Below are 14,668 nucleotides of genomic sequence, written 5' to 3'. Positions count from 1 at the left end.
AAGAAAACAAAGAAAGAAGAAATGGGACCGCTAAACACTGAGGTTGGAGTGTAGGTCAAGGATAATCTAGGCATGGCCCAATATCTAAACGAATACTTTGCCTCAGTCTTTAATAAGGCTAAAGAGGATCTTCAGGATAATGGTAGCATGACAAATGGGAATGAGGATATGGAGGTAGATGCGAAACTCAAACAGCTTAATGGGACTAAATTGGGGGGCCCAGATAATCTTCATCCAAGAATATTAAAGGAATTGACCCATGAAATTGCAAGCCCATTAGCAAGAATTTTTAATTAATCTGTAAACTCAGGGGTCGTACCGTATGACTGGAGAATTGCCAACATAGTTCCTATTTTTAGGAAAGGAAAAAAAAGTGATCTGGGTAACTACAGGCTTGTTAGTTTGACATCTGTAGTATGCAAGGTCTTGGAAAAATTTTTGAAGGAGAAAGTAGTTAAGGACATTGAGGTCAATGGTAAATAGGACAAAATACAACATGGTTTTACAAAAGGTAGATTGTGCCAAACCAACCTGATCTTCTTTGAGAAAGTAACAGATTTTTTAGACAAAGGAAACGCAGTGGCTCTAATTTACCTAGATTTCAGTAAGGCATTTGATACCGTGCCACATGGGGAATTAGTTAAATGGGAAAGGTGGGGATCAATACGAAAATTGAACGGTGGGTGGATAAGGAAATGGTTAACAGGGAGACTACAGTGGGTCCTACTGAAAGGTGAACTGTCAGGCTGGAGGGAGGTTACCAGTGGAGTTCCTCAGGGGATCAGTTTTGGGACCAATCTTTTTATTACTGACCTCGGCACCAAAAGTGGGAGTGTGCTAATAAAGTTTGCGGAGGATACAAAGCTGGGAGGTATTGCCAATTTAGAGAGAGACTGGGATATCATACAGGAAGATTTGGATGACTTTGTACACTGGAATAATAGTAAATAGGATGAAATTTAATAGTGAGAGTGTAAGGTCATGCATTTAGGGATTAACAAGAATTTTAGTTATAAGCTGGGGGCGCATCAATTAGAAGTAACAGAGGAGGAGAAGGACCTTAGAGTATTGGTTAATCATAGGATGACTATGAGCCACCAATGTGATATGGCCGTGAGAAAACAGCTAATGCGGTCTTGGGATGCATCAGGCGAGGTATTTCCAGTAGAGATAAGGAGGTTTTAGTACCGTTATACAAGGCACTGGTGAGACCTCACCTGGAATACTGTATGCAGTTCTGGTCTCCCATGTTTAAGGATGAATTCAAATTGGAACAGGTACAGAGAAGGGCTACTAGGATGATCCAAGGAATGGAAAACTTGTCTTATGAAAGGAGACTCAAGGAGCTTGGCTTGTTTAGCCTAACTAAAAGAAGGTTGAGGAGAGATATGATTGCTCTCTATAAATATATCAGAGGGATAAATACCGGAGAGGGAGAGGAATTATTTAAGCTCAGTACCAACGTGGACACAAGAACAAATGGATATAAAACTGGTCATTGGGAAGTTTAGACTTGAAATTAGACGAAGCTTTCTAACCATCAGAAGAGTGAAGTTTTGGAATAGCCTTCCGAGGGAAGCAGTGAGGGCAAAAGATCTATCTGGCTTTAAGATTAAACTCGATAAGTTTATGGAGGAGATGGTATGATGGGATAACATGATTTTGGCAATTAATTGATCTTGAAATATTCATGGTAAATGGGCCCAATGGCCTGTGATGGGATGTTAGATGGGGTGGGATCTGAGTTACTACAGAGAATAGTTTCCTGGGTATCTGGCTGATGAATCTTGCCCATATGCTCAGGGTTTAGCTGATCGCCATATTTGGGGTCGGGAAGGAATTTTCCTCCAGGGCAGATTGGAAGAGGCCTTGGAAGTTTTTCGCCTTCCTCTGTAGCATGGGGCACGGGTCACTTGCTGGAGGATTCTCTGCTCCTTGAAGTCTTTAAAATCACAATTTGAGGACTTCAATAGTGCAGACATAGGTAAGAGGTTTTTCGCAGGAGTGGGTGGGTGAGATTCTGTGGCCTGCGTTGTGCAGAAGGTCGGACTAGATGATCACAGTGGTCCCTTCTGACCTTAATATCTATGAATCTATGAAAACTTGCTGACTCAGGGGTGTGAAAAATCACCCCCTGAGTGCAGCAAGTCAGAGCGCTTTAAAGCACTAGTGTGAACAGGCTCCGAGCGCTGGGAGCTGTGCTGTCAAAGCGCTGTTGCGGGAGCATTCCCGCAACAGCACTTTGAAGTTTCCAGTGTAGCCATGCTGAGTATTACTGCCCTGGACAACCCTCTACATACACAGACCTTGCATGTTGCATCTCTGCTGCCTTCTCTCTTTCCTTTTCCAGACCCAGGACTGTTCCTGAACTGTTGCTAATACACAGGGGTGGTACAGTGAAAGTGAGACAAGCCTATTCAGTTTCACTCTGCTTCTCCTGCTGAGTACACAGATCCTGAGGAAAGGAAGGATGCCATGCCTTCCTCCACTCATCTCCTGAAGACAAAATTAGGAACACCAGACCAACTCTCTTTAGCCTGCTCTTAGGGAAGGATCTCCCCTAACCGCTACAAAACCCAATCTCACACCCACTCCCTTCTACCCCTTGAAAAACACACCAGAAGAGTAAAATGATTTTAGAACGGATGAAGAAAAAACTAGTCTCCTTCCTTCCCCTTCCATTCACCAGTAGCTGAAATAAAATCCCTCTCTCCTTTAGCCCATTTTAAACAAACACTGAATGGGATGGTAGGAAAGGAACACCACAGCCAAGAAATTAAATCCTCAACTGTTTTGTTGAAACACTGTTTGGCAAAAAAGAGTGTTTTGCCAGGTGACCGTATAATATGAAGGGCCACTCCTACTGGTATAAGAGCAAAGCGAAGCTTGATCAGCAACATTAGTTACCCTGTACTCCAGAACTCTACCTTTCGGAGGCTATGTCTTCAAAGGTAAAAGTGCATTTTTACTTCGAGATAGCTATCTCTCTGTAAGATCTTAGTGGAGACAGGGAACTGTGTGTTTAACTTCAATGTAGTCAGTCAAAGCAAACACCAGGTTAGATTAGCTACACTGAGGTAAAAAGCTTTTTATCCATTGAGAGCTATTTTGATGTAAATCTTAATGTAAACACACACACACACGCTTGGGGGGTGGGGGTGGGGAAGAGATGCCTAACAGGAAATTCAGTAATAACCAGACTTTTTCCTTTATGGCTGTTTGCCACAAACGCAGCCTTCAGATTCCAAGGCATTAATGCTGTTTGAGAAAAGACTGGAAGCATGAAGAGATATTCCTAAAAAATACTAGACCAAGCAGAAGAGGTACGTCAGGAAGACTTTAAAACATTATGAGTAGGCCTGTCCTGAAAGACATAGGAATCCAGTCTTCATTTCCATCCATTTGTGAAACTCCCTCTGGAAATCCTAGCCAGCTTGTGTGCATGGATTATCTGTATGAGGTACAGCCTCTTTGAAGCATCAATCAGCTGAAATTCAGAGCAGTTAAGAGGTTCTGCCAGCACTGAAGGATTATCTCCTGTAGCAGGGATACTGGACATGGATGAAAAGCTTAATGGGGAGAAGTTTTAAATGAAGAGACAGAAGTGTCCATCTGCTACAGATTTCTGGGAATCTGGGGGAGAAGGGAGAGACGAAAATGTGTTTCAAAGAGATCTGCCCCATTTCCCCATTAACAAATGTTGTAAAGAATAGAACAGAGTGGGATGAAATCACCAGCACCACTCACTTTAACATGGATTTCTGTGATATGCTTCCATTTATACAACAATTGCTGCACCAGCAGAGAATTATAAGTAGTATTTTTCCAGCCTCAAAACATAGAATACATTTGGGGAAACAAGTTAACCTAGAAGGCAGAGACTGATAAGAATGGAGGCACCTCTGATCTACAGGAGGCAAATGTGTGAATCACATCCCAGGACCGACATCTCATTCTCATCAACCTGACAATTTCTTATTAGAACAATACTTCTCAAATTGCATGCTGCAAGGCTTAAATTGTCAATGTACGGATTAAAAGATAATTTACTGAAGTTTCAGTGCTTAGAGAATTGTCATTTGTTTTCTTCTGCTTCTAGAAGAGATTTCATGACAGCTGACACTAACTGAATAATACAAGGAGGACAATAAGAATCTTTACAGGTCTTGCTTTTTTGACAGCATGATCTCTCTCTTCCAGACTGGAACTATTTTAACTAGAATATTGTGGCATGCCCCTTCCTATGAGATCGCTCCAGGGATAATTAAAGGGGAAGATGCAAGATGCGCATTTAGAGTATAGGTAGGAGGGCTGGTGGCTCACCATAAGTGATCTTCCTGGGAGCAGAAATAGACCACACCCTTAAACCAAGTGTCAGATTTGCAGTTGACTATGCTTAATAAAATGGCTGTATTTGAGATGCCCTTTTCCAGAGAGTATCACTCTGGAAAAGAAAACACTAACTCCTGCTTTCCCCATAGCAACCGAAAAACCTTTGGTCAAAATGGAGCTTCAAGTGTAAGTCACCTGTTCAGTTGCAAATTAGTAATTATCTTTTTTGAGTTGGTAAAAAAAGATTGTATGTGCATGTAGAATCAACACTGACGTATCGGTTACATGACTGCTTTTCCATACATGTAGTTTGTATTTCAGTGATCACATGACTAACTAAGTATCAAGAGCAACTCACCCCAAGCAGGTTGCGTGGTATGTATCCTTCCTTGTCATTTAGCCGTGCCCACCACCACTCAATTTCATCTTCATCTTCCCGGCGTAGTATTGTCATGCAGTCTCCTTCTTTCATGGGCAACTCATCATCATTCTGTGCGTCATAATCCCAGAGTGCGTAGATCACCCCTTTGTTCATTATCCCCATTTTCTCCTGCACTCCTGGAACATGAAAGACAGAACAAAGCAGCTCAACCTAAATTGGATCTCAATGTCATGGTCACTTGGGAATAACTGTTGTACCATATCTGACAGCCAAACAAGGGATGTGCACAAGAAAGTCATGACTCCTATCAAGTTAGCTACCTAGTTATCAGCAACCAAATAACATGTTCCTGGAAAACTATTAAAGGAGTAAGACGCATTAGAAAACTTCAGGCAATTTCAAACATATGTAATTGCCTACTTACATTATGCTCAAGAAGCATTAGCTAGATAGAATAGACAAGTCCAAGAAATGGGCAAGTCAAAAAACAAAAGGGGGGGCGGGAGACTAATTTTAACATTAAACAAAAAAAACCAAACATCAATAATCCAGGTTATGTAGTTTCAGTCAACACACCTCTAGTGTCCAAAAATAGGTATTCCTTAAAAAAATAGTGCTTATGTAAAGAGCCATTGCTTCCTACAGTGTTTGAACAGGAACAACCAGTGTGCCTGTTGGCCCTTGAAAAGATGGAATTCTGGTAGCAAAGTTCCCCCAGATAGGAATGGTGAAGCAGATGATGAAAGATCACATGACCTGGGAAGAGACAGGTGACATGGGAATCAGGTGACTACTCCAGTGACGATATGAGCTCTAGGCACATTTCAGAGAGCAGGGACTAGGAAAGAGCTGGTGTGGGTCTCTCTGCAGCAATCTGCGGGGCAGTTTGACTGGGGTAGAGCCAGGATGTCAGAGAAGGGCCAGCAGAGCTCCTGGCATAGAGGCAGCTGGGACAGGACCTCAGGAGCATGATTACACAGAAGCCCTGACAAAAAGATGTGGGGAGCTTGAATACAAGGGTGAAGGGTTGAATTCCTTTTTAAAAACGTAATAAACCAGACCCCAGTGTCAAGGTTCCTCCCCCACTCTGAACTCTAGGGTACAGATGTGGGGACCTGCATGAAAAAACCTCCTAAGCTTATCTTTACCAGCTTAGGTCAAAACTTCCCCAAGGTACAAAATATTACCCCCGTTGTCCTTGGACTGGCCGCTACCACCACCAAACTAATACTGGTTACTGGGGAAGAGCTGTTTGGACGCGTCCTTCCCCCCAAAATACTTCCCAAAACCTTGCACCCCACTTCCTGGACAAGGTTTGGTAAAAAGCCTCACCAATTTGCCTAGGTGACTACAGACCCAGACCCTTGGATCTTAAGAACAATGAACAATCCTCCCAACACTTGCACCCCCCCTTTCCTGGGAAATGTTGGAATAAAAAGCCTCACCAATTTGCATAGGTGACCACAGACCCAAACCCTTGGATCTGAGAACAATGAAAAAGCATTCAGTTTTTTACAAGAAGACTTTTAATAAAAAATAGAAGTAAATAGAAATAAAGAAATCCCCCCTGTAAAATCAGGATGGTAGATATCTTCCAGGGTAATTAGATTCAAAAACATAGAGAACCCCTCTAGGCAAAACCTTAAGTTACAAAAAAGGTACACAGACAGAAATAGTTATTCTATTCAGCACAATTCTTTTCTCAGCCATTTAAAGAAATCATAATCTAACACATACCTAGCTAGATTACTTACTAAAAGTTCTAAGACTCCATTCCTGGTCTATCCCCGGTAAAGACCAGCATATAGACAGACCCACCGACAGACACACAGACCCTTTGTTTCTCCCCCTCCTCCCAGCTTTTGAAAGTATCTTGTCTCCTCATTGGTCATTTTGGTCAGGTGCCAGCGAGGTTACCTTTAGCTTCTTAACCCTTTACAGGTGAGAGGAGCTTTCCCCTGGCCAGGAGGGATTTCAAAGGGGTTTACCCTTCCCTTTATATTTATGACACGCCCCCCAAATCTCAGCTAGGGTGAAACACTGGCTGGGATTTCTTCCTGGAGCTCTAGGAAAAACAGAGTTAATAAGACACATGCATCTCTAAATATACTACCAAGTACATAAAGACTAACAATATTTTCCACATCTCAAGGACGATTTTAACCAGTTGATTCTGGGAAACTTTCACGGGAGAGTGCATCAGCCACTTTGTTAGAAGCTCCTGAGATGTGTTGGACGTCGAAATCAAAATCTTGGAGAGCTAAACTCCACCGAAGAAGTTTTTTGTTAGTTTCCTTGACGGTGTGAAGCCACTTCAGTGCAGCATGGTCGGTTTGCAGGTGGAAACGCCGTCCCCAAACATATGGGCGTAGCTTTTCCAGAGCGTAGACAATGGCGTAACATTCTTTTTCAGTGACTGACCAGTTGCTTTCCCTCTCAGACAGTTTTTTGCTGAGAAACACTACAGGGTGGAATTCTTGATCAGGTCCTTTCTGCATTAAAACTGCTCCCACACCACGCTCGGACGCATCTGTGGTTACTAGGAATGGTTTGTCAAAGTCTGGGGCCCTTAGTACAGGGTCAGACATGAGTGTCTCTTTAAGCTTGTTAAAGGCCTTCTGACACTTTTCGGTCCACTGAACAGCATTTGGCTGTTTCTTTTTGGTTAGGTCTGTCAGTGGGGCAGCGATTTGGCTGTAGTGCGGTATAAATCGTCTGTAATAACCAGCCAAGCCTAAGAAGGATTGAACCTGTTTCTTTGACTTTGGGACAGGCCACTTTTGGATAGCATCCACTTTGGCCTGTAGGGGGCTGATAGTTCCTTGACCCACCTGGTGTCCAAGGTAAGTCACTCTGTTTAGGCCTATTTGACACTTCTTAGCCTTAACAGTTAGTCCTGCCTCCCTTATGCGCTCAAGGACTTTTTGTAGATGTTCCAGGTGGTCTGCCCAGGAATCCGAAAATATGGCCACATCGTCAAGGTAGGCGACTGCATATTCTCCTAATCCCGCTAGGAGACCATCTACAAGTCTTTGGAAAGTGGCGGGTGCATTTCGCAGCCCAAAAGGGAGTACATTAAATTCATACAGCCCGAGATGTGTGATGAAGGCTGACCTTTCCTTGGCAGATTCATCTAGCGGTACCTGCCAGTACCCCTTGGTTAAGTCCAAGGTAGAGATGAACTGGGCCCGTCCCAGTTTCTCTAATAGTTCATCTGTGCGTGGCATTGGATAGTTGTCTGGGCGAGTTACAGCATTTAGCTTACGGTAGTCCACGCAAAAACGTATTTCCCCATCTGGTTTGGGAACTAGAACCACTGGAGATGCCCATGCACTTTCAGAGGGGTGGATTACACCCATATGTAACATATCCTGGATCTCCCGTTCTATAGCAGTTTTAGCTTGAGGAGACACCCGGTAAGGTTGAACCCTAATTGGGTGAGCATTACCTGTGTCAATGGAGTGGTATGCCCGTTCAGTCAGTCCTGGGGTGGCTGAGAACGTTGGCGCGTAGCTAGTGCACAGCTCCTGGATCTGCTGTCGCTGCATATGCCCAAGGGTCATGGAGAGGTTCACCTCTTCCACACCACCACCACATTTCCCTTCATAGTAGACACCTTTGGGCCACTCAGCATCGTCTCCTCCCTGGGCTGTAAACTGACAAACCTTTAATTCTCTGGAATAAAAGGGCTTTAGAGAATTAATATGGTACACCTTAGGCTTCCGGTTGGAGGTGGGGAATGCTATGAGATAATTAACAGCTCCCAGGCGCTCCTGGACCGTGAATGGCCCTTCCCATGATGCTTCTATTTTATGGGCCTGGAGCGCCCTTAAGACCATGACCTGGTCTCCTACTTTGAAGGAACGCTCTCTGGCATGTTTATCATACCAGGCTTTTTGCTCTTTTTGAGCATCCTGTAAGTTTTCTCTAGCAAGGGCTAAAGAGGTTCGGAGGGTGTTTTGTAGGTTGGTTACAAAGTCCAGAATGTTAGTTCCTGGAGAAGGTGTAAATCCCTCCCATTGCTGCTTCACCAACTGCAATGGCCCCTTAACCTCACGGCCATATACAAGTTCAAATGGGGAAAACCCTAAACTGGGATGTGGTACAGCTCTGTAGGCAAAGAGCAACTGCTGCAACACTAGGTCCCAATCATTGGAATGCTCATTTACGAATTTACGTATCATGGCCCCCAAAGTTCCATTAAACTTCTCCACCATGCCATTTGTTTGATGGTGGTAAGGAGTGGCAACCAAGTGATTTACCCCATGAGCTTCCCAAAGGTTTTTCATAGTTCCTGCCAGGATATTAGTCCCTGCATCTGTGAGGATGTCGGAGGGCCAACCTACCCTGGCAAAAATGTCTGCTAGTGCCTGGCACACACTTTTAGCCCTGGGTGTTGCTTAGAGCTACTGCTTGCGGCCATCGGGTGGCAAAATCCATGAAAGTCAGTATGTACTGCTTTCCTCTGGCTGTCTTTTTCGGAAAAGGACCCAGAATATCCACAGCTACTCGCTGAAATGGAACTTCAATGATGGGGAGTGGCTGGAGAGGGGCTTTGACCTGGTCTTGGGGTTTTCCCACTCTTTGGCACACCTCACAAGACTGGACATAGGTAGAAACATCCTTGCCCATTCCCTCCCAGTGGAATGACCCCCCACAAACGGTCTTTGGTCCTGTTCACCCCAGCATGGCCACTAGGGTGATCGTGGGCTAAGCTCAAGAGTTTGGCCCGGTATTTAGTTGGAACTACCAACTGTCTCTGAGGATGCCAGTCTTCCTGGTGTCCCCCAGAAAGAGTTTCCCTGTATAAAAGTCCTCTTTCTACAACAAACCTGGATCGATTAGAAGAGCTGAGAGGCGGTGGGTTGCTCCGTGCCGCCGTCCAAGCTCTCTGGAGGCTTTCAACTGCTTCCTGTTCGGTCTGGAACTGTTCCCTTGATGCTGGAGACATCAGTTCCTCATTGGATTGTGGACCTAGGCTTGGTCCCTCTGGAAGCGATATAGGGGATGGAGCTGTTTCTGTTGACTGTGAACCGCTCTCCGCTGGTGCACTATGTTGGGATTCAGGCTCCGGCTGAGCCTCTTGTGTAGAGTTATCGGCTGTTGCCAGTTCAGGTTCGGTGGGGCCCTCTGGTGTTGAGGTTGCAAGTACTGGATTCAGTGCTGACACGGGGTCTGGTGTTGGTTGTTCGGCTGGTTCCGGTTCTGGGACTGGATCCACTACTGCTGTTGCAGACATTGGCCTGGGGTCCGGGTCCATCACCTCTGACCGGGTCCTGATAGAAGTTTCCGGAACAGAGCTAGGCCTCACGGCTTGTTTAGCCTGGCTGTGGGTGACCATTCCCACCCTCTTGGCCTGCTTCACATGATTGGCCAAGTCTTCCCCCAACAGCATGGGGATGGGATAATCATCATAGACTGCAAAAGTCCACATTCCTGACCAGCCCTTGTACTGGACAGGCAACTTGGCTGTAGGCAAATTGAAAGAGTTGGACTTGAAGGGTTGAATCATCACTTGGATCTCTGGGTTGATTAAATTGGGGTCCACTAAGGAAGCATGGATAGCTGACACTTGTGCTCCGGTGTCCCTCCACGCGGTGACCTTCTTTCCGCCCACACTCACAGTTTCCCTCCGCTCCAAGGGTATCTGGGAGGTATCTGGGCCTGTGGACCTCTGGTGTGATTCCAGTGCAATGAACTGTAATCTGTTGGGGTTCTTGGGGCAGTTGGCCTTTACATGCCCCAGCTCGTTACACTTAAAACATCGTCCAGCTGACGGGTCACTGGGGCAAGGAGGGTTGCTGGAGAACGGGGTGGTGGGACGATAAGGGGTCTGGAGGGTTCTTTGGGAGGTAGGTGGGGCTTTGGGCGGCCCCCGGGAATAGGGTGTGGTCTGGGGTGGTCCCTTCTGGTCTCCGCTCCAACTGCGACCAGTTTTCTTCTTCTCTGCCACCTCCACCCATCTGGCTCCAATCTCTCCTGCCTCGATTACAGTTTTGGGTTTCCCATCTAGGATGTATCTTTCTATTTCCTCAGGAACACCCTTTAAGAATTGTTCCATTTGCATTAGGAAGGGCAAATTTACTGGAGATTCAACACTTGCTCCTGATATCCAGGCATCCCAATGTTTCACAATGTGGTAGGCATGTCGGGTAAATGACATGTCTGGTTTCCACCTTAGGGCTCTGAACCTCCGACGAGACTGCTCGGGTGTTATCCCCATTCTGACTCTCGCCTTGGATTTAAACAGTTCATACTTGTTCATGTGTTCTCTAGGCATTTCAGCTGCCACCTCAGCTAAGGGTCCACTGAGCTGCGGCCTCAGCTCTACCATGTATTGGTCAGTAGAGATGTTGTACCCAAGGCAGGCCCTTTTGAAGTTTTCTAAGAAGGCCTCAGTATCATCACCTGCCTTGTAGGTGGGGAACTTTCTGGGATGGGAAGTGGTACCTGGAGAAGGATTGCTAGGGTTTGTTGGTATATTCTGCCGGGCCTTTATCCTCTCCACCTCCTCCACATGCTTCCTCTCTTTTTCCTTCTCCTCCTCCACATGCTTCCTTGCCTCCATTTCCCTCTTGTGGGCAGCCTCCTGTACCTCCTTCTCCAGCCGCATGAGTTCTATCTGTCTTTCATGTTCCCTTTGTTTTTCCTCAGCCTGAAATTTGGCTAATTCCAGCTGTAGTCGAGCTGAGGATTTGGTCATTCTAACCTCTCTGTTTTTAACTAACTTTACACCCGAGGTTTAGAAATAAACAAACAAACAAAACGTGGCTGTAAAATTTTGCTGTGCTGGAATAGAATACCTATTCTCTGATAGTGACTGTCAGCCTACAGAAAGACAATTCCCTTGTCTCTGCTCTGGGCCCAAATTAAAGCAAAAAACCTCCAACTACTTGGAAACCTGCTTACCCAGCCCAAAGAAAAAGCAAATGGGTAGAACACACACCCCCTATTTACTTTTAGGAAGAAAAGAAAAAAAAAAACCTCTGGGTTGGAAGACTGTGAATTTCCCTGCAGGAGTTAAGTACCCTGCCTCCAGGCAAAGAAAACCTGCAATTCACAAGATAATCCCCTTTTGTCTCTGCTTGGCCACAAGCTAGGCCCGGCTCCCCTGTGCCAGAGCAGGTGCCCCCATTTCCCAGTTAAGAGGGTGGGGCAGCACTGGGAGACTCTGGGATCCAGGAGGGACCCAGTGAAAGGAAGTCCAGAAGGGAAGCTAGGAAAGAGTACCAGTGAATCACAGCAGACTACTTTAGTCAGGACAGGCAGGTGACCGCTACCAGAAGACCATGGACGGTCCCAGAAGGAAGCCGGAGGTGATTCCTGGGGGAAGGCTGAAGGCAGGGAAAGCACCAAGCAGGTTTTGCTGGCTGACTTCCCCAAACCAGAGAGCCAGGGCCAATGGCACGAGGAGGAGCAGAGGCAGTTGCTTGCTGGCTCGAAGCTGGAGAGCTGGAACCAAAGGCTGATGGCAGGGGAGGAGTTTACCTGGTGACAGCTCCAGGGCCAGACAGCTGGTCCCAGAGGAACAGAGAGAGGGTCATGAGGAGTGAGTGATGCTGCTCTGGCAAGGAGGCTCCCAGCAGAGAGCTAAGGGGGTTCCTGATGGGAAGAGCAGGGATGCACTCCAGTTTGAAGGGCTGGGGCAGCTATCCTGGTACAAGGACAAGAGAGGACTGCACTGGAGAGAGCTAGGATGTGGTGAGGGACACTGGGACTGTATGTTGCATGTACTGTTTGGACTATGCTAGGGGAATTTTACATTATATGGGGGTGGGACTTTTGTTATGGATTTATGTGCATGGGACTTTTGTAATAAGTGACTCCCTCTCTCCACCCCAAAGGCTATATTTATGCTTGGGAAGATGCTTTGGACTATGTCTGAAAAGCTGAGGGAAACTGAGGCAGGTACACCTGTCATGCTGTGGTCTGCCAATGGAGGGCACTCTGGGCACGGCTGACCTTACACAGCTATAGGCGCATGCTTCAGGCAAGAACATTAATACATCTCAGTATCGTGTGTGTGTGTGTGTGTGTGTGTGTGTGTGTGTGTGTGTGTGTGTGTGTGTGTGTGTGTGTGTGTATTACTGACTCACCATTCCTTGTCAGAACTTTCAAATATAACTCTACCAAACCCATTTCACCTTTCACAAGATTCCTTAACAATGTCTGCTAAAGAAAGGTTTGTGTTCAGACTAAGGCCCTCGTTTTCACCATCTACTTGACCTTGCAGTGAAGTGACCCTGTTGCACGTGGACCTTAGTTATGGTCTGTAGCAACATGCAGGGATAGCGAACACAGGATTAGGATCTCAAAGGATTTGGCAGAAAGAGAAGCTAGGTTGTGAGAGGAAAGAATTGCAAGTCAAAACATGAGAACACTAGCAGTGAGACAAACTTACAGGTAATGGACATGGGTTTGTTTAATTGCTTCCCCCCCGACCCCAGTTTATCCATGTGTAGAAATTACTCTTAAAATGAAGATGGTAAAGCCAGCAAATCTCAATGGGGATAAGATTACAAGCATAAGTAATATCATAGTTCTACTTTAAGCCTCTAGTCTTTCAGCCCAGATTGGCTAGATGTGCTGAAGCAGCTTTACGAGTATTGTAATTTCTTTGCCGCTAAAATGGATCAGGTGAATATTCTTCAGGACTATATATTAACTGCTTCACTGCTGTCCAGTACACTAAATACACCCATCCAGTTTATATGCGGCTTCTGTGCTCCGTCTACTGTGGAATCCAGAGGGTCAGATTTCAATTCAACATCCATTCTTTAAAAAGCAACATGTGAAAAGGCAAATGGAAGGAATATTCTGAACTCACTCCTTGGCACCAGGAATCAGATTTTCCCAGTTTATGAACTTACTATCATTGTTGTAGATTACCAGAAACATCATATTAATAGGTTCTGAAGTCCAAAAATAACCAGACATCAAATACATAACCAGTGTCCTACTGCTTGCTTAAAGACGCTAGTTTTATTCTGTAAAAACGGACAGTGACCTAAAATTTTGCCACTACAGGTCACCCTGAGGCCTATCTGAAAGGACTTCAGTTTAAATCCTACTTAGTTGGGTTCCCTACTTTCAAAAGAACACCTTTCTATTTGGAACCAAGTGACTCTTTGGTTAGCAATCGCAATCCAATGAGGACAGCTGAATAGACATGGAACTTTGAGACAACTGGCTTAAGCAGCTTGCAGAAGTTTGTACAAACTACTGCCTATGTTCTACGTATAACTAAAAAGCTGTGTTTTTACTACTGTCCTCCAGTCTCTCTCTCACACACACACACACACACACACTTACTTCTAAAAAGACAGTCGACTCCTTAACTGATCAGTAGACAGAAGACAAGAGAAAAATACATTTGAACTTTCAACACGAATGTGTTAAAAAAGCTTGGGATCCTCAATGATCAATATATTTCCCATATTGTGCAGAGTTCAGAAAGGACAAAGATGGCTGTACTTTTGAACAGCTACTCCTTCTAGCCTTACTATTTGAACAGGACTTAAAAAACATCCTGCATTGTAATTATGGGGTAACAGAATACAGGAAACAGTATGGAATCAAGTTTAGAGCACAAAACCTCTGCTCAGAAACTTGACAAAAACTTTCTTGCTTCCGATATTCATTTCTAATAAATCTAGCACGTGAAAGCCAACACACAGTAGCCTTTCAGCAAACATTAACAACCCAAGTAGGAGAACTCTGTACCCACTTCAGTTAGCACATATAGGTGAATTCAGGCTGACTTTTCCCCGTGGTCTTTGGAGGGTTTTCCCATTGGGTTATCTCACTCAGCTTCTCCAATTAAACCAAAGTATCCTCTGCTCAGCAGGCCTTGTTCATTTCACGCTCGCCACACTTCAGTAATCGGACCCAAAAAACATACTGAAAGGCCCCAGGGAGCAGCTGGTATTCTTCAGAACTGAACTCGGAACACAT

The 14,668-nt window shown here is 45.2% G+C and overlaps 2 protein-coding genes across 6 annotated transcripts in view; both read right to left on the bottom strand.

Moving 5' to 3' along the window:
- Positions 1–14,668, bottom strand: part of TP53BP2 (tumor protein p53 binding protein 2) — a 77,083-nt gene that overhangs the window by 7,797 nt on the left and 54,618 nt on the right. For all 4 annotated transcript variants that reach the window (XM_073338762.1, XM_073338763.1, XM_073338765.1 and 1 more), the window contains one exon: positions 4,691–4,890. In XM_073338762.1, the coding sequence (XP_073194863.1) occupies positions 4,691–4,890 (200 nt within the window). The remainder of the gene's footprint in view (positions 1–4,690; positions 4,891–14,668) is intronic.
- LOC140909455 (uncharacterized) lies at positions 8,257–14,664 on the bottom strand. Of its 2 annotated transcripts, none has more exons than XM_073338769.1 (2): positions 9,547–14,664; positions 8,257–8,363 (listed from the first exon to the last, which is right to left on the bottom strand). In XM_073338769.1, the coding sequence occupies exons 1-2, from the start codon at positions 11,415–11,417 to the stop codon at positions 8,342–8,344; spliced, it is 1,893 nt and encodes a 630-aa protein (XP_073194870.1). In that variant the 5' UTR covers positions 11,418–14,664; the 3' UTR covers positions 8,257–8,341. The 2 variants fall into 2 exon arrangements, with proteins under 2 accessions (XP_073194870.1, XP_073194869.1); XM_073338768.1 differs by having other exon boundaries at positions 8,296–8,403.

This window comes from Lepidochelys kempii, chromosome 3, assembly GCF_965140265.1.
Source record: "Lepidochelys kempii isolate rLepKem1 chromosome 3, rLepKem1.hap2, whole genome shotgun sequence".
Lineage (NCBI taxonomy): Eukaryota > Metazoa > Chordata > Testudines > Cheloniidae > Lepidochelys > Lepidochelys kempii.
The sequence above is the reverse complement of the archived record's forward strand: the minus strand, read 5'-3'. Positions and strand labels throughout refer to the sequence as shown.